The sequence below is a fragment of the Ictalurus punctatus genome, chromosome 25, assembly GCF_001660625.3.
Source record: "Ictalurus punctatus breed USDA103 chromosome 25, Coco_2.0, whole genome shotgun sequence".
NCBI lineage: Eukaryota > Metazoa > Chordata > Actinopteri > Siluriformes > Ictaluridae > Ictalurus > Ictalurus punctatus.
This window is the reverse complement of record NC_030440.2, coordinates 16,597,992-16,621,939: the sequence shown is the minus strand read 5'-3', so window position 1 is coordinate 16,621,939 and position 23,948 is coordinate 16,597,992. Positions and strand designations below refer to the sequence as shown.

The window sequence follows — 23,948 nt, the reverse complement described above, 5'->3', positions numbered from 1 at the left end:
TACTACTGAGTGCCACCACTGCTACTGTTAGAAAACAGCCCATTAACCAAAAAATCTTCATCCAATGACATGGATGAAAACTGTAACTCCACAAACTGTAACCAAAAGTAACCAGTCAAATCCATCACCCTTATTTTTACACAGTTCTCTTCCACATCCATTTAAATGTCCTAAATATTCATTTTTAATTCTTAGTTTTAACACTAAACTGGTTAATTCACTGATCCATTCACAGTTCAGATCATTCATCTTTCACCGGCCTTCAGTTAAATCTTAAATACACTGATATGGTGGCGGGGTCATTTGGCACTTTGTGTTGATAAATAAGTGAAAGAACAGGTTGTTCTTAGTGGCTGGCACTGTAAGTCACTTTACTGAATCGACTCTTTTGAACAAACCAGTTTAAATGAATTGAAGTAGACTTAGATTTGTTTGATTTTACACCAAGTCACCCCAATTCATTGTAACATTAAAAATAACAAAAACAATAAAAGCAATATTTGTTGCCATATAGAGCATTCTGATATTTCAACCCCTTTCAATAATCTATGTACATTTTAATATTATATTATTATATAGACCTATTAGTTATTTTGTGGGCACCAATATTTCCTGACTCCATGCTAAAACTCTTTCTTTTTCATTTCTTTATTTCTTTCTTTTTATTTATTTATTTATTTATTTATTTATTTAGAATTTTGTAGATACGTAAAATACAAGGTGTCCCGATAGTCTCCAACTAAGCATGAAAACTTTTGGAAGACATTTTCCTAAAATGTGCTAATTTCCCCTATGCATCTAGATTTTGGGGACACCCTGTAGTTATTTTGTATATTTGGCAATTTAAATAACATGTTGTGATATGCAAATTATCAGGAAGATTTCAGGAATATGCAAATTAGTCCATGGCATCATCTGGTGTCAAAACTTCTAGCAACTTGAAATCATTCTCACCAGCTGCGGTGGACTTACTACTAGTATTATATTACTAAATACTACTACTACTAAATACTACTACTACTACTACTATTACAACTACTAATACAACTACTAAATACTACTACTACTACTACTACTACTATTACAACTACTAAATACTACTACTACTACTATTACGACTACTAATACTATTACAACTACTAAATACTATTATTATTACAACTTTTAAATACTACTACTACTAATAAAATACATATACTAAATACTACTAGTAATACTATTATTATTATTACTACTAAATACTACTACTACTAATATTATTACATCTACTAAATTCTGCTAAATACTACTACTGATACTATTACAACTACTAAATACTACTAGTAATACTATTACTACTGAATACTACTACTAGAATCCAAGGGCGCCGTTAAAATGCAAATTATATATATATATAACATATTTTAAATGATTATTATGCTAAATAACGTGTCCAGAAAATGTAAATATCAATGTTAAAACACTGAAATGAGGGCCCCATTCCTATAATTTGCCTAGGGCCCCCAAATCCGTCCTTTCCTCGTACAGTACTGTACGAAAATGAAAATACTTATGAATCGACTCTCTTAAAGCCTCGTTCAGAAGAGTCGGCTGGCTCGTGAATCACCCGTCACTATCTGAAACCCGTGCAACCCGACTCTTAAGTCTCGCGGAAGACATGCAAATATGAGCAGAAACTTTACACACGGAACAGCGCTGTTAGGTTCCAGTGGATAGGTTCATTTTTGTCTGTTTGAAGTCGAGTCTGACCCTCACGTGACCCTTAGGGAAAACACACGAACTCTGCAAATTAAACGAAGAGAAAAGAAGAGGGGGTAAAAAAAATGCCGCAGGACGCAGCGGAACGCGCGACTTTGTGTAACTTTATTTCCAGCGCGCGCCGCTCAGATGTTGACACATCGACGTCTTGAGGCTTAACGACTTCCTATAGAGTCGCGGTCGGTTGTGACCCTGTTGTCGGGCTGTAATAGTGAACAGTGTGCAGCCGTGTGCATGCAAAGTCGAGAGTCGACTTTGCTCCGGGTTGGATCGGTTTTCTGCGTCACTCCGCTCCTGTCACCCGAACCTGAAGACATAAACACGAGAAGAAGAAGAAGAAGAAGAAGAAGAAGGCGACATTGCGGCGTTAACACAGTAAGTGTATCTGTGCCTTTTAAAAACAAAAACAAAAAACAGCACGTGAAGCGTCAGATAGTTTGCTTGTATGCTTTCCTGTGCGTTGTTTGCATTTGCATTTGCTTGCATACGTGTATGTTTCACAACAGTGCGTGCGCATTCCTTAGAGGCCTAAGCAAAAAAAAAAAAAAGAAAAGAAAAGAAGTGAATGAGTTGCATAATCAGTGCACAGAACCTGGAGTGAGTGAGTGATGATGATAATAATATTTCTATACCATAATGATCAATATAAAGTGGTTGAAAGGGTCTATTATAGGCTATATAGGTAGAAGAGGTCTCTCTCTCTCTCACTCTCTCTGTGTGTGTGTCACTCTCATATTCTCCCATATTCTCTCTTCCCCTTCCCTCTTTACTTCCTGTAATTCTTGTTGTCTCGCACTGCACCGTCCACGCCCCTGCTGCAGTTTGCTTTCTGCCACTGTTCTGTGAGCTGGACTGCAAAATCAAGTTTCTCGAAAGGAATCACAGACGCACTCATTCTGTAAGCACTGACTTCGCTTAACAAGAAATAAAATCGAATGTGGAATCCATGTACGTGGTTACACACACACACACACACACACCTAAAATGAAAGCAGTTGTTCTCTGGAAAGCCTTTCACGAGCTATTATACATTAACCTGAGTGTCACTGGGAAGTGTTTCTGATAAAGTATTATTCGTGTGTATTTGCCTACAGCACAGGTTCCCAACCCTGGTCTATCTGGCGTACACCGTGTTTGGTGATTTCTCTGCTCCCAGTACGGCTGATTCAACGAAAGAGCTACTTGACAGCACTTTATGGATTGTTAGAGAAGAGAAAACACTAAAAGTGTGTGTGTGTGGGGGGGGGGGGTTCTCCAGGAACAGGGGTGAGAACCTGTGCTGTAGTGAAAAAGGTTGAAGAAGGAAAAAAAAAAAAAAAGTTTACGCTCTGTGAAATAAATGTTATGCGTCCTTTCTCAGACTTCTCATATGTCGATTTTTTTTCCCCTCCAGAATCTTGCCTGAGGGATGACAAACCGCTTAGCTGTTTACAGTTTAACTAGTTTGGAGAAGAGGAGAGCCGTCAAGGGAGGAAGTGCGATTCATGTTCTCTTCCCTCTTCTGCGTGGCATGTGCATACTGAGGCGCTCTGACGAAAGCAGTCAGACTTGTAGAACAGTGTTTTTTTTTGGTTCTTTTTCAGTTGGTGCGTACTGATGATCATTTCTGCACACCCTTTTGTCATTTTGCAATCTCAACATGAGCCTCTCTCCTCATCAGAGAGGGAACGTTAGTAACCTGGGCAAGCAGAGTGTTGAAGGCATCGAGGAACTGGCGCAGCATTCGGGCGAGGTCTTCTACAACGCCGGCGGTGTGCCGTTGGAGCAAACGAACAGCGGTGCCGGAGGAAGGACCGACCCCGGATTTGATCTCCAAAGCTCGGCTATTTTTAAACCTGAGAAAGGCTATCAACTCTGGGGTAATTTTCAGCAATCAGGTCCAGTGAAATGGGTGTCTCAAGAGCCAGTGCACTCCTCCACTTGGTTTCCAGGCCTACCAAATTCAACTAAAGTGCCCCAGAACTTTGGACCTTCTCTGAGTGGAATGGAGGATGCACGAGGACATCAAGCTTTACCCAAGGCCAATCACGATATGGACACCTTGCAGCAAGAGAAAATGTCTGCAGGCTCCTCTGTGCCCTATTCCGAACCAACGCAAGCTCTAGTATCCGGAATGGAATGGGACTCTCATAACATGGCAGCCATGCATCATTCCCAGTTCCAGGCTCACCATCAGGGCCACAAACCAGGAGACCCACAGTACCAGCCTCACACCATGCGCCACTCCATGCCCGACTCTACTCTACAACCCTTCCAGGTGGCGTTTGGACCCAACAAGCAACTTCAGACCTCAGGATTCTTTCAGGCTTTCCCAGGAAACAGTGCACCACAGAATTTGGGTTACAGCGAACCACAAAAATCACAGCAGCAGCTCTTGCATTTAAGACAGCAGCAGCAGCAAATGCAGCAAATGTTGCAACAGCAACAACAACAACAACAACAACAACAGCAACAACAACGACTGCTCCAAATTCAACAGCAATACCACCATCAGCAGAAAATGCCGGAACAGCTGCAGCAGATGCAGCAGCAGCATCAACTGCACCAGCTGCAAAACATGCTGCAACCAGAATCATGTCCTACGCAACCAGTTCAGCAAGACCAACGACTGGCCAGACCACCCAAGCAACCGGACAACAGTCAGGTCAAAGCAGGGCCTTGTACGTTGCCTCAACAAAGACAGGATCCAAGTCCGCAGTCACCAATGAACAAAGATCCAGATCTTGCTCAAGCACTTCAGGAGACTCAAGAAACCGAAGGCGAAGCCGAAGGCGAAGCTCTCCCTCGGCGCTCCAGAAGACTCTCAAAAGACGGCATCTCCCCTCCAGGCAACCCCCCAGCCAAGGAACCGGCCCGTAACGGAGGCGTCGCCGGTGTTCCGGGACCCCCAGTAGGGGTTATCCATAGCACACAGAGAAGGAGGAGGACGTCCAAAGAGATCAACCTCGAGACTCTGGCGCAGAAGGCTTCGGAGATGGAGTTTTTGCCTGCAAAGGTGAGACTGGTTCAATCAAACGGGTTTGTTAATGGCCACGTTCCTTTTCAGAGCACAGATGTAGTTTCATACTGTATATGATCATTTAATTATTGGTCGAATGTCGGAATAATTTGAGGGTTGAGGGGATTTTTGTAGGCGTTAAACACACACACACACACACACACACACACACACACACACACACACACACAAAACCCATAGTGAAGATGCCATATCAAAGTAAAGCAAACAAAATATTTGAATACGACTATTATTCAGATTCTCATTATTTAAATATTAATTAAGACTATTTGAATGCTGATGATCGTGATTTGTTCGTGCCGGTTGGGTTTCTGTGACGTTACAGTGTCGTATTTCAACACAGACCCAGAGACATCCACGGAAGTCTATTAGTGCCATAGATCGCCCCTTAAAAAAGACATGGTTATGAGTCTGTGTTCAGAGAACTAGAGTCAGTTCTGGCCAGACATTGATTTGATTGATTTTTTTTTTTTTTTTTTGGCATGTATTAGGTTTGAGAGATTATATATAACCACAATAGACTTATTCATCTTGATTGACTGCTTTATCCTGGTCAGGGTCAGGGTGAAGCCGGAGGTGAGAACACACCCTGGGTGGAACGCCAGGCCATCACGGGGTCACAACAGTCTTCCTTTCTTCGATCTGTTTTAAAAAATAAAACCTTTTCACTCTGGAAATCTCCATGTCCTATTTATATAAACAAAGAGGGCGCATTAAACCGCATGCATTCAACTCAAAAACAAAAATAATGCCAAATGAGTATCATGATCGCATATCTGTATTCATATCAAATGCATTTGTTAAGCTGATGCACAAAGTGTTGATTGATTGATTGATTGATTGATTGATTGATTTTCACTTTAATGCCACTTTCAGCCATTGATTGATGTATGTAAGGCATAAAACACTTCAGGCTGTGCTGTTATAGGAAAATAATCAAAGACCGGGTGGTGTGATGGAGCTTCTGTTACCATCCCCAGGTTGATTATTTTCCTATAACGCCATGCGCCGAAATGTTTCATTTTTTCTTTTTTCTCACGCCACATGAATTTGTTAGCGATTGCGGCGGTGAAAAATGATTAGTGGACGACACGTCACACTTTTTTGATTTGTTTATGGTCACCTTCCGTGAAATTAGCCAAGTCAATCCCTGAAAACTTTTTTACGGATTTTTTCCCTCCGGCCGCTATAACACGCTGACACCGGAGACTCCTTCCATGAATGTTAAATAGATGTCTCCTCTCAGAGAACCTCACCAGATCAACGGTTACATTATACGCGATTTCTAAAATCGGTTTATCGTAAGGTGAACATCCTGAGGCGCATCCGCCGTACAAATCCTCGTGTGAAGTTGTTACCATAGAAACGGAGCGCACTGTTTCTCGTATAACGGTTTTGTCCGGAGTGTGATGTTCAGCTGATGTCACAGCTGTTGCCGACGGTGACGGTGTTTAAATTATGTAAAGTATGTAAAGTCACACATTTTAACGGTTTGTAGTGTGGTTTAATGTTGTGGAACGTCTGAGAGACGACTTAGCTCTTGCTGTCACTTACGTTATAGCTGTGATAAACACTCATTCCCTCACTAGTCTCTCTCTCTCTCACACACACACACACACACACACAGTCATTTTACTGAGAAAACAGAAGCCATAACCGAGCCTGAGAAACGCTCACAACCGAGACTCCTTCCATAAACGTGAAATAAATGTCAACAACACGTTTTTCAAAATTTGTTCGCTATTAGTCTCGTATTAAAGGAAGTGTACGCCGTACAAGTTCCTGTGCACGAGCTGTTATTACAGAAACACTGACGCGAACGCGCATTGATAGAAACCTATTTAGACGCGCTTACTGCGTACGAAAATACCGCACACCTTCTGACCAATCAGATCCGAGCGTTCAACCCGGTGTTCTATAAAGAAGATTCAAAGCACTACAGTATAAACACTGCAATTTTTATTTCGTTTCTTTTTTTTCTTTTTTTTCCCCCACCGAAATATGAACATAGATCATTCCGTTTTATTTGTGTGTCAGCCGTTAACAACGTTGTCCCGAAGCAGCTTAGAGAAATCCAGATGTTGATTAGGAGCCCTAACGAACGCTCCGAAGGTGACCGCGGCGAGGAAAAGCTCCCTAAAGAGCTCGGAAGTGCGTTTGCCAGGTTTGTTACCCACACGTTTTATGCTATTTACACGTGTACAGAGAAGTATGGGGGGGGGGGGGGGGGGGACTAAAGAAACTAAACAAAACAGGTTACTAATGTGATTTCCAATTTATTTTACATTAGTTAAGTAATATAGAGGTATGGTAAGGAGGCGTTATGATAAAATAGAGCATATTAAATATGTATGAGCTCATCAGCTAGCTTTACTAACACCAACAAAGTGATCATTTGTTGTCTTTGTAGTGGGGGAAAAAAAAACTTCCAAACAAAAAGAATAAGAAAATGAAGCCTTGTCCGCTCTCCATATGTTCAGTGCAGCTGCAGGAACTGCTATTAAAGTCTTTTACATCATGTATGACTAAAAGCTGTGTGTGTGTGTGTGTTTGTGTGTGTGAGTTGTTCTAAAAACTGCCACTGCATGTCTACACACCTAAGCATTCCACACACACACACACACACACACACACAGGCTCTTAAGCTTTAGGGAGGAGTCAATGCTCCCAACCTCGCCGTGTTTGCTGAGAGATATCATGCGCAAGCGCTGTTCATCCATTCTCCTGGGTTTTTTTTATTTTATTTCAACTTAACCAGTGCTGAATATGAACAGTGTTGAGTTTTTAAAAGGCAAAACAGTAAAGTTTTAGGGGTTTGTGCTTTTGTGGTCTGCCATATGGAAAAGAAAAAAAAAGGATTTGGAAAAGAAGAAAAAAAACGACCCAGTATTTGGAGCTGGCCTGGAAAACCTGTTTTGCATATGAGTCAGCGATCTTTTTCTCTCTCATTGAAACGAAATAAACGCAGAAGCATGATGAGATGCGGTTAATTATCTCTCGCCCTGTACCTCGGTCACACTCGCTCCGTGCGCCATGTGCTCGCAGAATCATCACAGCTGGCTTTATTTAGACTACGCTGTCAGTTTTTATGTTACCGAGCGGGGGATGCGTTATGTTCTCGCTTTGTCCGTCCTCTCGTCTGTTCGTCTGTCTGAGATTCCCGTTGGCACGATAGCTCAAGAACGAGCAGTTGAAAATTTGTTTGTTTGTTTGTTTGTCTGTAACGTTTGAAATACTTTGAAACGATATTTCTGGCGTACACTTTAGTAACAAGATGGACTTGACTTGTTAGTGGAACTGGATCTATAGCGGAGGTGTTCAAGAAAAATTTGAGGTCCGGAAATTTTTTGAGGTTCTTGGTTTACAAAGAAAGTCCAGATAAGCAACTAACATGACCTTACTAACATGACCTTACTAACATGACCGTACTAACATGACCGTACTAACATGACCTTACTAACATGACCGTACTAACATCATGACCGTACTAACATGACCACTAACATGACCTTACTAACATGACCTTACAAACATGACTGTAGTAACATGACCGTACTAACATCATGACTGCACTAACATGACCGTACTAACATCATGACCGTACTAACATGACCACTAACATGACCTTACTAACATGACCGTACTAACATGACCGTACTAGCATGACCTTACGAATATGACGGTACTATGACCGTAATAACATGACCTTACGAACATAACCATACTAACATGACCTTACTAACATGACCACTAATATGACCTTACTAACGTGACCTTACTAACATGACCACTAACATGACCTTACTTACATGACCTTACTAACATGACCACTAACATGACCTTACTAACATGACCTTACTAACATGACCTTACTAACATGACCACTAACATGACCTTACTAACATGGCCACTAACATGACCTTACTTACATGACCTTACTAACATGACCATACTAACATGACCACTAACATGACCTTACTAACATGACCACTAACATGACCTTACTAACATGACCTTACTAACATGACCTTACTAACAAGACCACTAACATGACCTTACTAACATGACCTTACTAACAAGACCACTAACATGACCTTACTAACATGACCACTAACATGACCTTACTAACATGACCTTACTAACATGACCACTAACATGACCTTACTTACATGACCACTAACATGACCATACTAACATGACCACTAACATGACCTTACTATCATGACTGTACTAACATGACCTTACTAACATGACCACTAACATGACCTTACTAACATGACCATACTAACATGACCATACTAACATGACCACTAACATGACCTTACTATCATGACTGTACTAACATGACCTTACTAACATGACCACTAACATGACCTTACTAACATGACCTTACTAACATGAAGTTACCTTGTAACGCTTATCTATTATAACCATTACAAATAGACGTGCGTAAGTTTTGTCTAAAGCCATGAGTCATTTAAGAAAAATTCTGTTTAACATCCGGTGTTGACGTTTTGTGGAACCGCTCATCCTGTTCAAAAGTTTATGGTTCATGGTTCATTTGTGTAAATTCAGATTATTATCTTGTCTTGTGGACTATACTGTAAATATCTGTTATGTGAAATAGCGTATTCAGGGCAGGACTAAATAAACAAACAACCTGCAAATTTTATGACCCTTCTTTTTAAATATTTTTAAAAAAATACTAATTAACATTTAGCAGATTCTGCAAGATGTTCTGTAAACGTATGACCTCAACCTGTCGAATGAAAAATCTATAAAAGTCAGTGAAAACGCTTCCTTTTCTGAGCTCCAGTGTGTCCACCGCTGTAGTCAGTCTCTGGTCCAATGAGCTTCATTCGGCGAACTCATTTACATACGAAATGATCCGCATCCAGATCACTATCAGCCGGTTGACGACTCCAGGTTTAGAAAACTGCTGTGAAGTTTTGCCGGCCGATCAGTGTGTCCCAGTGGTCCATTTTGCTTGTCGAACAGGTCACACGCACTTTCTGTGGCCCCTACAGCCAAAACAGTGTGGACATCACCTGACTCATCTGCGTTTTCATTCAGTTATATTCATCCAGCTGTGCATATTTGACATTCTACAATAAGGTGCTGTAGTTGGTGGGTTCGACTAGCCAGTTTGGGGAGCTATTCACGTACGGGGTAAATCAGTCCTTTTTCTATAATAGTTTTTTTTAAAACAGCTTGACAGTGATTCATTTCTTCTTCCTTGATGTTGTCCAGAACATAACATGAACCAAATGTCAGATTTTATCTACGTGTGATTCTTTTTTTCTCTCACAATCATTCCTTTAACTCATTTTCTGTCCTCTGTCTTGGCAGCATGAGGAGAGCATGTATAGCAGACAGACAGGGATGCCTCCGCTGGTGATCCCCGTGTCTGTACCTGTTCGGAGGAATCAGGTCCCGATAGAGCAGACGGGCGGCTGGACGCGTGAGCAGAGGCTTCCTCCAGAAAGTACGCAACAGTCCGAGCACAAGCCCTCTGTTATCGTGACACGCCGCCGCTCATTAAGGGCCTCTGACAGTTTCAAGCAGGTACGACGTGCAGTATATCATGTGAAAGTGCCGAGGGTCTCGCGATATACCATCATGTAGACTTGGTGCACGATCGCAAGGTTCAATACAACGACAATACTGTAGCAAAATATCACAAACACCCTCATCGTCTGACGTTTATCACACTCAGACTAACACAAATCGGATTCTGCCGCCTTGTATTCGTGTTTTTTTATATATTGATTATTCTTAAGAGTAGTACCGGTGTGATTTAGATGCTAAAGGGTTTAACCCTCGTGCATCAATTAAATAAAATTGATCATTTATTATTTATTATCATGCTCAAGGAGGACGCGGCGGAGGACGGAAGATCCCCGGACAAGATAAAGCGCCGCCCGCGACCTGAGCCCCTGGTAATCCCTCCACCCAGACCGTGCACGTTCATCGTCCCTTCCGTCTACTCCAGCATCTCGCCCTTCCAGAGCCACCTGCGCTCCCCTATACGCCTGCTGGACAACCCTCTGTCTCTGCCACCGTACACTCCTCCTCCCATCCTGTCACCTGTGCGCGAGGGCTCGGGACTTTACTTCTCCACCTTCCTGTCCTCAATAGCAGCGGGAAGTCAGGGCTTGCCTCCACTGCCAACACCCAAAACCTCCTCCAGAAGCCTCCTGCGCTCAAGTGAGCAGCGAGTTATTCATTCATACGTCACACGGGGCTGAGTGATATGACCATATGATGTTGTTATTGTGATCAATTGTCATAATATGCTTTTTTAAAATAAAAGCTCATGGTGTGTTCCAAATGTAAACTCGGTAAGAACTAAATATTCTACATGTCTGTCTATCAATTAATGAATTGATTGATTGATTTGTTTTTCTCTCTGTCTTTCTGTCTGTCTATATATCTGTCTCGGTGTCCCTGTCTGTCTGACTGGCTAATTGTTTATCTATTTATCTGCCTATCTGTCTGCCTGTTTGCATATTTATTTATCTGTCTATCTATTTGTCTGTCTGTCTGTCTGTCTGTCTATCAGCTGCCTCTGTCTGTATATCTATGCTGTCTGTCTGTCTGTCTAGCTGTGTGCCTATTTATTTATTTGTCTATCTGTATCTGTCTTTGTCTGCATGGCTAACTGTTTATCTATTTATCTGTCTGTCTGTTTATTATATTTCGGTCTTTCTGTCTATCTGCCTGTCTATCTGTTTATGTATATGTCTATCTATCTATCTATCTATCTATCTATCTATCTATCTATCCATTCAGCGTCTATCTCTCTATCTCTTTCTCTCTCTCTATCTATCTATCTATCTATCTGTCTATCCAGTATCTATCTATCTATCTATTTATCTATCTATCTATCTATCCATTCAGTATCTATCTCTCTATCTATCTCTCTCTATCTATCTATCTATCTGTCTATCCAGTATCTATCTATCTATCTATCTATCAATCTATCCATCTATCCATTCAGTATCTATCTCTCTATCTATTTATCTATCTATCTATCTATCTATTCATTCAGTATCTATCTCTCTATCTATCTCTCTCTATCTATCTATCTATCTGTCTATCCAGTATCTATCTATCTATCTATCTATCTATCTATCTATCAATCTATCCATTCAGTATCTATCTCTCTATCTATTTATCTATCTATCCATCTATCCATTCAGTATCTATCTCTCTATCTATCTATTTATCTATCTATCTATCTATCTATCTATCTATCTATCTATCCAGTATCTATCTCTCTATCTATCTCTCTCTATCTATCTATCTATCCAGTATCTATCTATCTCTCTATCTATCCATTCAGTATCTATCTCTCTATCTATTTATCTATCTCTCTATCTATGCATTCAGTATCTATCTCTCTATCTATCCATCTATCTATCTGTCTATCTATCTATGTATGTATCTATCTATCTATCCATTCAGTATCTATCTATCTATCTATCTTTCTATCTATCCATGCTGCTCATTTATCTGAATCTTTGTCCCTCCTTTTTTCTTTTTGTTTGTCTGTTTATCTTTCTGTCTGTGTTTGTCTGTCTGTCTGCCTGTTTGTCTGTTTATTATCTATTGGTCTATTTATCTGTCTGTCTGTTTGCCTTTCTCTCTACCTGTCTGTCTGTCTGTCTGGTTGCCTTTCTATCCGTCTGTCTGTCTGTTTATATATTTATCTGCTTATCTGTCTACTTGTTTGTCTGTCTGCATGTCTGACTGTCTATCTATTTATCTATCTATCTATCTGTCTGTCTGTCTATCTGTCTGTCTGCCTTTTCATTGATATTATTGCACATTAAAAAATTCCACGTAAATACAGATAAATCCTATAGATCTTTATTTTATTGCATATTCTGTGTGGATTTGAAATATACTGTCAGTTCCTTATATCCTGCAACAACATCATGCTGTCATACAGTATCTGATAACGTTATAGTGAGCACGCTGATCTTTACAGTGTGTTATATTATATTATATTATATTATATTATATTATATGAGAGATTATGGGCACCTGCCTCACACACAGTATGTCCTTTAAGCCGTTGTGATGAACAGATTTCGATGTTGTGATTTTGCAGGCAGTTCCGACATCACTCCTCCGATGCTCCCTCTGATCGGAGAGGCCACACCTGTCAGCTTAGAACCGTGAGTGTGATATAAATCTTCATTCTAATTTCATTTTATTTCTTCCACAACATCATTATCTCTTAATTCATCCTGAAATGTTCGACACATAGGATTAAAACCGCATTGTCAAACATCCGCCTTGGCCTTTCCTGTCAGCGATCTGTGTGACACGGATTTGATATCGTGCCTTTCAGGCGAATAAACATCGGCTGTCATTACCAGGCAGAGATTCCTGAGCTCCAGGAACACTCGCTGGTCGAACAGGATCAGCACAAAGCTACTCTGGTGTGGCTCCCGCTGCCACAGGTGGAATCTTCACCCTCCCAGGATGAGACAGGTGAGTCATGATTGCTAATCAGAAGAGTTAGTGATTCTAATGAACTGTGGTCTAATCCCTCCCTCGCGCCATCTACCTGACGTGTCCTGAGTCACTCGCACACTCACTGTCTCACGTGTCTTATCCTGCAGTGGATAATCTAATGAACCTGGCCTGCTCCAGTGTGCTGTATGGAGGAGGAACCAATGTGGAGCTCATGCACCACTGCCTTCATGAGAACGGAGGTGACGTCATGGTAAGCTAATTAACAATCTGTCCATCTGTCTGTCTGTCTGTCTCGATCAATCTCTGTCAGTGGACACCTATCTGGTCTGTCTACCTATCCATCTATCTATTTGTCTGTCTGTCTACCTATACATCTATCTATCTATCGCTCTACCTTTCTGTCTGTCTGTCTGTTTATCTATCTATCGCTCTACCTGTCTGTCTGTCTGTCTGTCTGTCTATCCATCCATCCATCCATCCATCCATCTATCTATCTATCTATCTACCAGTCTGTCCACCTACCTACCTATCCACCTATCTATCTGTCTACCTGTCTATCTGTCCACCCATCCTTCTATCTGTCTGTCTGCCTGTCTGTCTGTCTATCTGTCTGTCTGTGTATCTATATATCAATAAATCTGTCCATCCATTGCTCTGTCTGTTTATTTGTCCGTCTATCCATCTGTCTGTGTCTGTCTCTGTCTGTCCATCCGTCAGTCTATCTACCTGACTTTCTGTCTATCTCTCTGTGTCTGTTTGTCTATTTATCCATCCACACATCTGTCCACCTGTCTGTCTGTCTGTCTGTCTGTCTGTCTGTCTTTTTATCCACCCATCCATCCATCTATCCGTCCATCTGTCTGTCTGTCTGTTTATCCACCCCTCCATCCATCCTTCCATCTATCTATCTATCAGTCTGTTGGCCCGTTTCTGCCAATGCAGCACATTGAAAAACCTTAATATTGTGATAAGAAAAACCTTAATATTGTGATATATTTTGCATATTGTGTAAATGTTAAGTATCATTGTGTGTGTGTATGTATATATATATATATATATATATAAATATATATATATATATATATGTGTGTGTGTGTATGTGTGTGTGTGTGTATGTATGTATGTAAAAATTGTGTGTATATATATATATATGTGTGTGTGTGTGTGTATGTATGTAAAAATTGTGTGTGTATATATATATATATATATATATATATATATATATATATATATATATATATATGCGTGTGTGGGTGTGTGTGTATGTATGTAAAAATTGTGTGTATATATATATATGTGTGTGTGTATGTATGTAAAAATTGTGTGTGTGTGTATATATATATATATATATATATATATATATATATATATATATATATATGTGTGTGTGTGTGTGTGTGTATATATATATAATTTTTTACAATTATTTTGCCGTATCACTCACCTCTAACTTATTCACAACACATTCTTACTGGAGACTGAAATGTATTCTGTCTGTTTCTGTAGAAAACTCTGGAAGTGTTGTTGCTGAAGAAACCTATTTTTCCCAAAGATCACCACCTTGCCAGCTACCACTACGCGGGTAAAATATTCACTGCCAGTGACAAGGTTTTTTATACCTAAATCTTTGTCGTTAAGGACGTCTTCTCTGTCCATGCTTAGATTCTACTGGTTTACACAATATAGTGTTTAGCCTAGGGTTAGCTAGCTTGCTAGCGACTTGAGTGGCTGGTTTACACAATATAATAGCTAACTAGTTAGCTAGCCTGCTAGTGAGATTAACTGCTCGTCTGCAGAACGTCATAGTTAGCCCAAGGCTAGCTAGCTTGATTGTACTGACATGATATTAGACTTCCCATTAGCTAGCATGTTTCATAAACCTGCCTCCCTCAAGCTACTGTTGCTTACAAGCTGATATTAGCTAAGCTAATACAGTGGTGCAAGAATTTTATATTACTGCACAAGGAGGTCACACCAGATACTGAAAATAAATAGCTTCACATACTTTTACCACTCACAGTTATGTAATATCGGATCATTTTCTTCAATAAATAAACGACCGAGTATAATATTTTTGTCTCATTTGTTCAATTGGGTTCTCTTTATCTACTTTTATGACTTGTGTGAAAATCTGATGATGTTTTAGGTCTCAAAGCTGTTAAATAAGGATGTGCTAATTCTTTTAAGCATGCATGCTTTATGTATTTAAGGATTTTATTTCGCTCCAGTTTTGGTGCGATGAAAAGATTGGTAAAGTATATCGCACTTTGTGTTCCATCAGGGTCAGACTGCTGGACTGTGGATGAAAAGCGCTACTTCAATAAAGGGATCTCTGCTTACAGGAAGGACTTTTTTTTAGTGCAGAAAGTGGTACGGACGATTCTTTTGTTTAATAGAAGTTCCTATTTCCTGTTTTGGCTGTCTGTGCACACCATGTTGAAGCTGTTTCTGTTCCTGTTCTGTCCAGTGTAGGTTTTGGGGTTGTGTAAATCTGTGTGTGTGTGTGTGTAGGTGCAGAGTAAGACACTGGCACAGTGTGTGGAATTTTATTACACCTATAAGAAACAGGTGAAGGTCGGGCGCAGCGGGATGCTGATCTACGGCGCGCCGGATCCAGAAGACCGCGTCCCTGAGGTAGCGCAGTCGTACACGTTATTTACGTTTACAGTTAGAATCGAGTCAAAAGTTTGGACAAAAAATCTTGTTGGCATTTAAAAAAAAAATGTTCGTAATCCCTTTCTCTCATTTCAGAATCAGAATAACGTTATCAGCCATATACGTGTATTAGGAATTTTTCTTGGTGTTTGATCACGACACGCTACATTCAACACTCGCATCTTAGACAACACAACACAATTACCGTCCTAATGTACAAATATTACACCTTAGGCAGAAATAGTAGGCTCTGGTTTTTATCAGATTGTTAATGAAACAGGAACATGCACATTCAATGTCTTCAGGGTGCGCAAACATTTGCACCCGACGGTCAGGCGACCACAAGGGAACGCGGTTAGTCACGGTTCTCAGACTTGATGAACCGGTTTGAGTGTCTTATTTGAGCGTGTCTTCCACTAAAGATCCCGCAGATTAAACAAGAGCAACCGGAAGCAGGAGAGGAGAGCAAACACAAGGTGGAGCACGAAGACACCGGTGCAGTTCACCTCCGCAATGTGACGAAGACTCTTCAGGTCAGTGAGAACGTAAGTATATGAACGCGCTGTCTGCCGGGCACGTCACAGTAATTCCAGACATCTCAACCTATATGTCTTGCAAATAGGAGAGGGATGATAATGAAATGAATGAATGCCTTTTATTGTCACTATACATATGTACAATGAAATTAAGAGCCACTCCTTTTTGTTCCGTGCAAACATATACATTCAATACACAAGAAGAATAAACAGATAATACACAGATACATAAACAAGATAAATAAACAAAATAAATAAACAAGATATACAATATATGCAAGATAGATATGCAAGATAGATAGATATTGGGGTGGAGGGGGGAGGTACTATGAAATGCACAGTTTTGAGACAATATATACATATGCTGTGGACTCAGTACATGTGTTTGTTTATCATGGTAATGGCTTTCGGGAAGAAACTATTCTTAAATCTACTAGTCCTTGTTTTGATGCACCTGTAACGTCTCCCTGAGGGCAACAGATTGAACAGATCAAAGCCAGGGTGAGAACTGTCCTTAATGATAGTTTTTCCTCTGCTGAGGCAACGGGAAGTGTAAATATCCATCAGGGAGGGGAGAGGGCAGAGGGGGGGGGGGGGGGGAGGGGGGGGGGGGGGGAATCCGATAGCATGATGAATTTCCAGCATGGAAATAAATGGCGTATAACGCTGCAGTGGCAAGACAAGGATATATATGTTTTTTCTTTAGCTCCTCTTTAAAAATGATCATAATCCCCCACCTTCCGACTGTGAAAATACATTCATGGTAATTATAAGTCACAAGAGCTTGTCGAACACCCCCAAACTCTCGGAACAGACCTGGATGTGACGCAATTCCCTCCACAAACAAAAATACCGTTCTTAAAATCGGACTTTTAGTTCAGATTTCAGACAAAAAAATACACATCGTTAAAAATAAACGACATGGCAGGGTGTGAACACTTTGAAGTTGGAATGATGGGACGTCTTCCCCGTCCTCCGGAATGCTCCCACATGACACGGATGAGGCGTTAGTAGTATATTAATACAAACATCAAATGCTGTTATGTTTGTTTCTTAAAAATCTGTAAGGGATAATCCATGGCTAGGTGTGCGTGATGAGATTTTAATACACGACGCGGAGGCAAAGAAGCGTCCGCCTCGAAGCGGAGTCCATTAAAACAGTGTAACGCACACCTATCCCATGATCGTATCCATGGTCACGTGCCAGCATTGACTGAAAGGATAAAAATACCGGTTAATTTTCCATAATTATATATACGGTTCGTTAGATATTGAATTCTACCTGCTTGAAATCATACACAGAGATAGAGTAGTGCGATAAGATTACAGTCATTTTGAATTAATTCTAATAATGGTAGTTATTAGAGAGAGAGAGAGATTGTGCGTGTGTGAATCACCTGCGTCTGTTCCGAGTCTCTACTAATAATGAAGCTGTGAGTTTAAGTAGTTGTATGCTACTGTAACTGTATGTTACTATGGTTACAGTTGTTTATAGACTAGCGCGTTCATTTAGAGCGGCGACTAAACTGACTGGACGTCCGCACGCGTTATACGGCTTGAGCGCACACCTTCCAGCCAATAAGAATCGAGTATTCAGACAGACCGTAGTATAAAAATCCGTCACACCACAGCGCTGTTAAATTCTCAGTTCTGATTGGTCAGAAGGTGTGTTAATTCATTTTCTCTTAACGGCAGCTCTGAAACTCGAAGTCACAGGACTTATATCAAATCGCTAGCGTTATCGTTTCTATAGTAACGGCTATCACAAGGACGGTTTCCATGGTGGACGAGCCGCGTAATCTTCAAATAGCAAACCAATTAAAAATGTGTCATTTAGCAAAAAGAAAAAGCGTGCAGGTGTTGATAAGGTGACGTTTTCTGTAAAGAAGTCGACGTTTATTTAACGTTCACGGAAGGAGTCTCCGGTGTCGGGGGCAAAGCTGTAACTTTGACGTCTTTAGGATGAAGGACAGAGGAGAAGTTTTCTCAAGAACGTGAGCAGGATGGCGTGAACTAACTGCTTTTGTGAATGTACAAAAGTCAGTCTTTAATAAGTAAAGAATTGCTGTTGTAGAAGCAGAATAAAAGACTTTGAGAGGTGCTGTTATTGGAAAAGATTCCATTTCTAGGTGGTAACAGTAACTCCACTTTATCCCATCGCACCGTCGTTGATTATTTTCTCAGAACAGCACGCCCCCAAGCGTTTTCCTCGTTGCACGACATATTGTAAGTGATGTTGCACACCTAGAAATGCCACTTTTCCAATGCAATCATATGTGTATGCTGCTTTGTAGTTTTCTCCTTAAAGAATAGAGGACTCTAAATGAATTTAATAATGTTGTTTACAGAGTGCTGTATGAATGATATTCCTAGCTGCTGGCTTTTATTTCTGTATTGGGACCTGGTTTAAATGAATGTGACCCATCCCGTTTTTCAGGAGGGGAGAGTCTTGGTGCTGAGCAACCCCAAGGTCGTCTCTTTGGAAGAGGTAACCGCCATGAGGCAGGAAACACGGACTCCTCGTTTCTTTGCTCCAAAACCACGAGAGAATTCAGGGAGGAGAAGCGCACCGTCAAATGCCCCTAAGAGTCAAGGAGAACCTGAGGGCATATTTCCCTGCAAGAAGTGCACCAGGTGAGGGGAACATGTGTGTGTTTGTGTGTGTGTGACTATCTCTTGGCATTGAAATCGGATCATTCTTGGGCTTCGTTACTCACACAGACTCGGAGGGAAGCGCTCTCCGCCGTCTTCCACATACATGAGCTCACAGACGCCCGTGATTGAGTTGCTGTGATTGACAGGAGAGAGAGAGAGGGAGAGGGTTACCAGTCCTTCCTACTTTTCTGTTGCACCACTCAGGAGCCTTTATTATTTCATCTGTAGAGTACTGTAACGTAGGTTGAGTTTTATGGTGAATAACAGTGTATTGACGTCCATGTTATTAAAAAATCGATAGTGTAAAAATTTGCGTCCCCGTTGGCAGAAAATATATTGGAGGGGGGGGGGGGGGGGGGGGGATATACACTAAATAAAATCACAGCGTGATTTTGACAGGAAAAATCCAAGACCTCGATTGGTTAATCCGCGTGCCCTGTTAAATTGAATGTTTAAAGAATGACTCTTGGTTTGAGTCCTGGGTTTCACCTGTGAAGACTGTGAAGATTTGTTGTTAAATAGGATAAACCAACGTGAAGACCAGAGAGCTGTGTATGGGAGAAAAGCAAGCCATTTTGAAGCTGAGACAAGAGGGAAAATCTATCAGAGGCATTGGACAAACACTGGGTGTTGCCAATACAACAATTTGGAATGTCCTGAAAACGAAAGAAACCACTGGCGAATTCACAACCAGATATCAAACAGGAAAACAACGGCAGTTTTTTTTATTTTTCATCACTTGAAAAAATGGCTGGGTTCAACCAAAAGGTGCCATGTTCTAAGTTGTTTAACACGTCTAGATGTAAATATCAAGAAATGAGAGCAAAAAAATTCTGATCCGTCGTCTCATATTCATCTTTTGATCTCAAACCCAAACGTCCTCAGTGTATAGTGAAAACAATAGAATTGACCTTGCTGTTCCAATACTTGGGTTAATAACCATTTTACATCATAAAATGTATTATTATTGTCATATTTTACAATTAACAAGTACAAACAACTAACCAGTATAATTCATATAAGCTTTGTGGCCCAGCTTTACCTTCTGCCACATGGTTTTTCAATAGAGAATATAAAAAAAAGGTAATCGTATATCTGTTTCATAATTTTTATATATATATATATACATATAAAGGAATTCCAAGAAGCTGAAAATGAAATGCAGGTGTAAAACCCGTTCGGAGGATAGGAAAGAGGTTCTCCTCGAACATGTACGTGTAAGGATGAACTTAATCTCTGGAAGGATGAGTTTATTCTCATCAGCTGAAACGAAATGCCGTCAAGACCGAGCTGCTGTCTATCCCTGGAAATGCATTTCCATGTCCTTTCCCTGTTCGTACCATATGAAGAAATTTTGGTCTGGTTCTACACAACCAGCTTTCAATGCAGCCCAGATTAGCCATGTCGGTTTCCTCCTTCACGGTCTAGGGAGGATCCAGCTGTTTGTCTTCACAGAGGACACCCGGGTGTGTGATTAGTCTCGCGTTATCTCGAGGTTTGACTACAACTTAATCCTGGCACGTCTCCGTTCGACAGGACGCCGCATGACTTGTTTTCGATATCCGAGTTCAGACCCCGTTGCTGGGTTTATAGGCTTCCATGTCCAGTTTAAAACGCTGATGCTCGCCTAAAGAAGCGAAAACCGGATCAATCCACACTTATCTCAAGGCGCTTATCAATCCCAGCGCTGTACTCTGTTCCGTTAGAGCAACACGTACGACTCGACCCGGCCCGATCCACCGCTCCTCAAGTCACCGGGAAGTCATGAATCGAGTCTGTTTTCTGTTCTGGCAGGCAGGCGGGAGGTGGAATGAACGTCTCCTGAGTGTGCAAACAGCTGAGTCTCCCACGTCTTTAGTAAACACTCTTGACAAGCCAGCACTAAACCTAATCTGGAGGGAAGGAAAAAAAACCCCGCACCTTGACATGTTCAACTCCTACATTAACTCCTCTCTAAGTCCTAGCTTAGTGCTATTCCTACACCCAACATTGTAAGTTGCTAGGCAACAACGCGAACATGACACGAGTAAGTACAATAACACCGACAACAGAAGACCAAAGCTAGACACCGAGTGCTGTAAAAGACCCGATTCTACAGCACTAGTGCTTGTGACGGAGTGTCGTGATCATGTCACACGCAGGGGCTCATGGGAGTTATAGTCCAACCGTGACGTACGATAACTACTGTCAGAGCTGCTGTTATAGAAAAGTATTCAACACCGTCTGACCAATCAGAACGGTGTAAACGTTTCCGGTTTACAGAAAAGCCGTGGATCTGCGAACTTTCAAATGACACCTTTGGACTGTTTTCCAACAGGGTGTTCTACAAAGTAAAGAGTCGCAGCGCGCACATGAAGAGCCACGCCGAGCAGGAGAAGAAAGCAGCGGCTCAGCGGCAGAGAGAAGAAGAGGAGCGGCTGGCGGCGATGGCCAGGCTCAGAGCGGCAGAGACGGAGAGGTTTGAGGATGATAGCGAACCCGAGGAGTACATGATCGAGCCAGAGAACGAGCGAGACGATGACTGGCGATGAGAACGTTTTTTTTTGTTTGTTTTTTTTTTTTTGAAGGGACGCCACTTGTATAGCCAAATCTATTCCAAATCCAATGGACTGTTTATTACACAATAACCAAAGGGATGGCGTGAATGTAATATTCGTTGTTTTCTTGTTTTTTAGGGTGTCGTGCGATGTAATACATGGCCGTAAGAACGTAACACGAATGATGTGGGGTTTTTATGTTTTTTTTTTCATTAAGAAGTCTGAATGTAGATTGAACGCAGACTACATGACCTCCGCTCACTGTTTTATCATTTCCCTACAACAGAGCAAAGTTTTTAGAGCAACTTTTGTAATAATTTTACAAAAGGGAATATTTTCTATGGATGTCTGATTTATATAACTTTACAGCTATTATGTTAAATAATAATATGGGTTTTTTTTTTAATGTAACGTTGATTTTTTTTTTTTTTTTAAAAAGGATTGTTCAGATAAATAAGAGATTTTAATCAAGGAAATTGTATCGTGTACAATGGTGGTGTATTATCAGCTCAAGGACACACTATTATTTTTGATCTTTATTCCAGAAAACTAAGGGTAATTTTCAATCAGATGTATTTTGTATATGAAATGTATAAATAGTAAAAAAAAAAAATATACATTGACTTCTGCGTGTATTTTTGTTATTGATATTTATACAAAGTATTACGATGCTTCTGTAGTTGAACATTTTAGTGGCTTAAGAAGTGATCTGTTGTTCTGATGTCAGATGTCCGGTGACTGTTGTTCTGTCTCTGACTGTTAGAACCTGCATGAACACAACCTAAGCCTTGAGTATGGAGGGGAATTTTCAGAATAGTTTCAATAAATGCGTTAAAAAGAAAAGAAAAGGAAAACAATGAACGGTTATATTGTGTAATGTGATGGTAAGAGAATCATCTGGAATCCATCTGGACTCTTCTACATACATACAGTGACGTGTTTAAATGCTGCACTAACATAACAATGAGTCGTTATTAATCACGTATACATTACAGCACAGTGAAATTCTTTTCTTCGCATACCCCAGCATGTTAGGAAGTTGGGGTCAGAGCGCAGGGTCAGCCATGATACAGCGCCCCCTGGAGCAGAGAGTAACCCTCAGAGGGCCCAACAGTGGCAGGACCTTCCGATCAGTAACCCCGAGCCTGGCAGTGCAGGGGCTTGAACTCCCGACCTTCTGATCAGTAACCCCAACCCTTAACCACCAAGACACTACTGCCTGTTTTATTTGTTTATGCACGAAGTGATGTGTGATGAGACACGACTTAAAATTGAAACCCAGTGTATCTTTGCCACCTCACAGATCCAGGGTTTCTGGTTCTTTGACATGTTCTTTCCCTGTCCGTGTGGGTTTCCTCTGGGTTCTCCGGTTTCCTCCGACATCCGAAAAACACGCCAGTTTGGTGACTCTAAATTTCCCTCAAGGTGTGAATAAGTGTGTGCCTTGTGCACTATCAGTAGACTAGCATCCTACCCAAGGTATATTCCCACAGTTTCGTCTACCGTTCCTGGGATAGGCTCTGGGTCCATCGCGACACTGACCAGAGTAAAACGCTCACTGAAGATGAACGAATGAATCGATCGGTCCGTACAGGATCTCGTGGAGGTTTTTTTTTTTTTTTTGTGATCGTCACGGTCAAAAACGCTCGATTTCGTTGGGGCGCTTTTCAAAATTTGCGATGTAACTGGCCGAGCGCTTTTTTTTTTTGTGGAGAGCTACTTGAATTGACGAAATGGCACGAAATAGTTTTGCGCGGCTCTTCACAGTGATGTTTGTTGGTAAATGAGACCATTCAGCTGTACTCATGTTCGACACACGTGAATCGAAGAGGGCTATGTCTGAACGTGCGTCCTGATGGCGTCACATGACGTGTCTCGGCCCCAAATCTGCGGAGAATCTGCGGTAATTTTGAAAAATCGCGAGCTCTTCCGAATACTGAGGAGTTTCTTTGATTTTGCATTCATTTCTGCGAGTGCAAAATCCTGGAGGGACTGAATCGATGACTTTCATTCAGTGACTGATGGCATGTTTCTGAGACTCTACCTCTGCAAGCTTCATCTTGAACAACTGCATGAAACGCATCATCGATGATGATGATGATGATGATGATGATGATGATGATGCCGCCCCTTTGGGGTAAAACATTTTAAGCTCCAACCGTGAAGGACCGTTCCACGGTCTATGTACCAATCAGAAGCCGAGCCCGCTAGAGCCCCAACCTCTCAGCTTAGATGGGTGAACGTGACGGAGACGAACGCGTGTGACATGCCATAAGAATTTCACGTCTTCCTGCATGTTAC

General features: G+C 41.1%; 1 protein-coding gene across 3 annotated transcripts; it reads left to right on the top strand.

Moving 5' to 3' along the window:
* Window positions 1–1,595: 1,595 nt before the first annotated feature.
* Window positions 1,596–22,270, top strand: mideasa (mitotic deacetylase associated SANT domain protein a). Of its 3 annotated transcripts, none has more exons than XM_053675928.1 (13): window positions 1,596–2,133; window positions 3,152–4,753; window positions 10,127–10,342; window positions 10,651–10,984; window positions 12,894–12,960; window positions 13,137–13,279; window positions 13,411–13,514; window positions 14,771–14,846; window positions 15,546–15,634; window positions 15,776–15,898; window positions 16,342–16,452; window positions 18,893–19,089; window positions 21,428–22,270. In XM_053675928.1, exons 2-13 carry the CDS (start codon window positions 3,398–3,400, stop codon window positions 21,639–21,641), a joined length of 3,030 nt encoding a protein of 1,009 aa, XP_053531903.1. In that variant the 5' UTR covers window positions 1,596–2,133; window positions 3,152–3,397; the 3' UTR covers window positions 21,642–22,270. The 3 variants fall into 3 exon arrangements, with proteins under 3 accessions (XP_053531903.1, XP_017311839.1, XP_017311841.1); XM_017456350.3 differs by having other exon boundaries at window positions 1,598–2,133; window positions 16,342–16,464; XM_017456352.3 differs by lacking the exon at window positions 1,596–2,133 and adding an exon at window positions 2,578–2,656 and having other exon boundaries at window positions 16,342–16,464.
* Window positions 22,271–23,948: the final 1,678 nt, after the last annotated feature.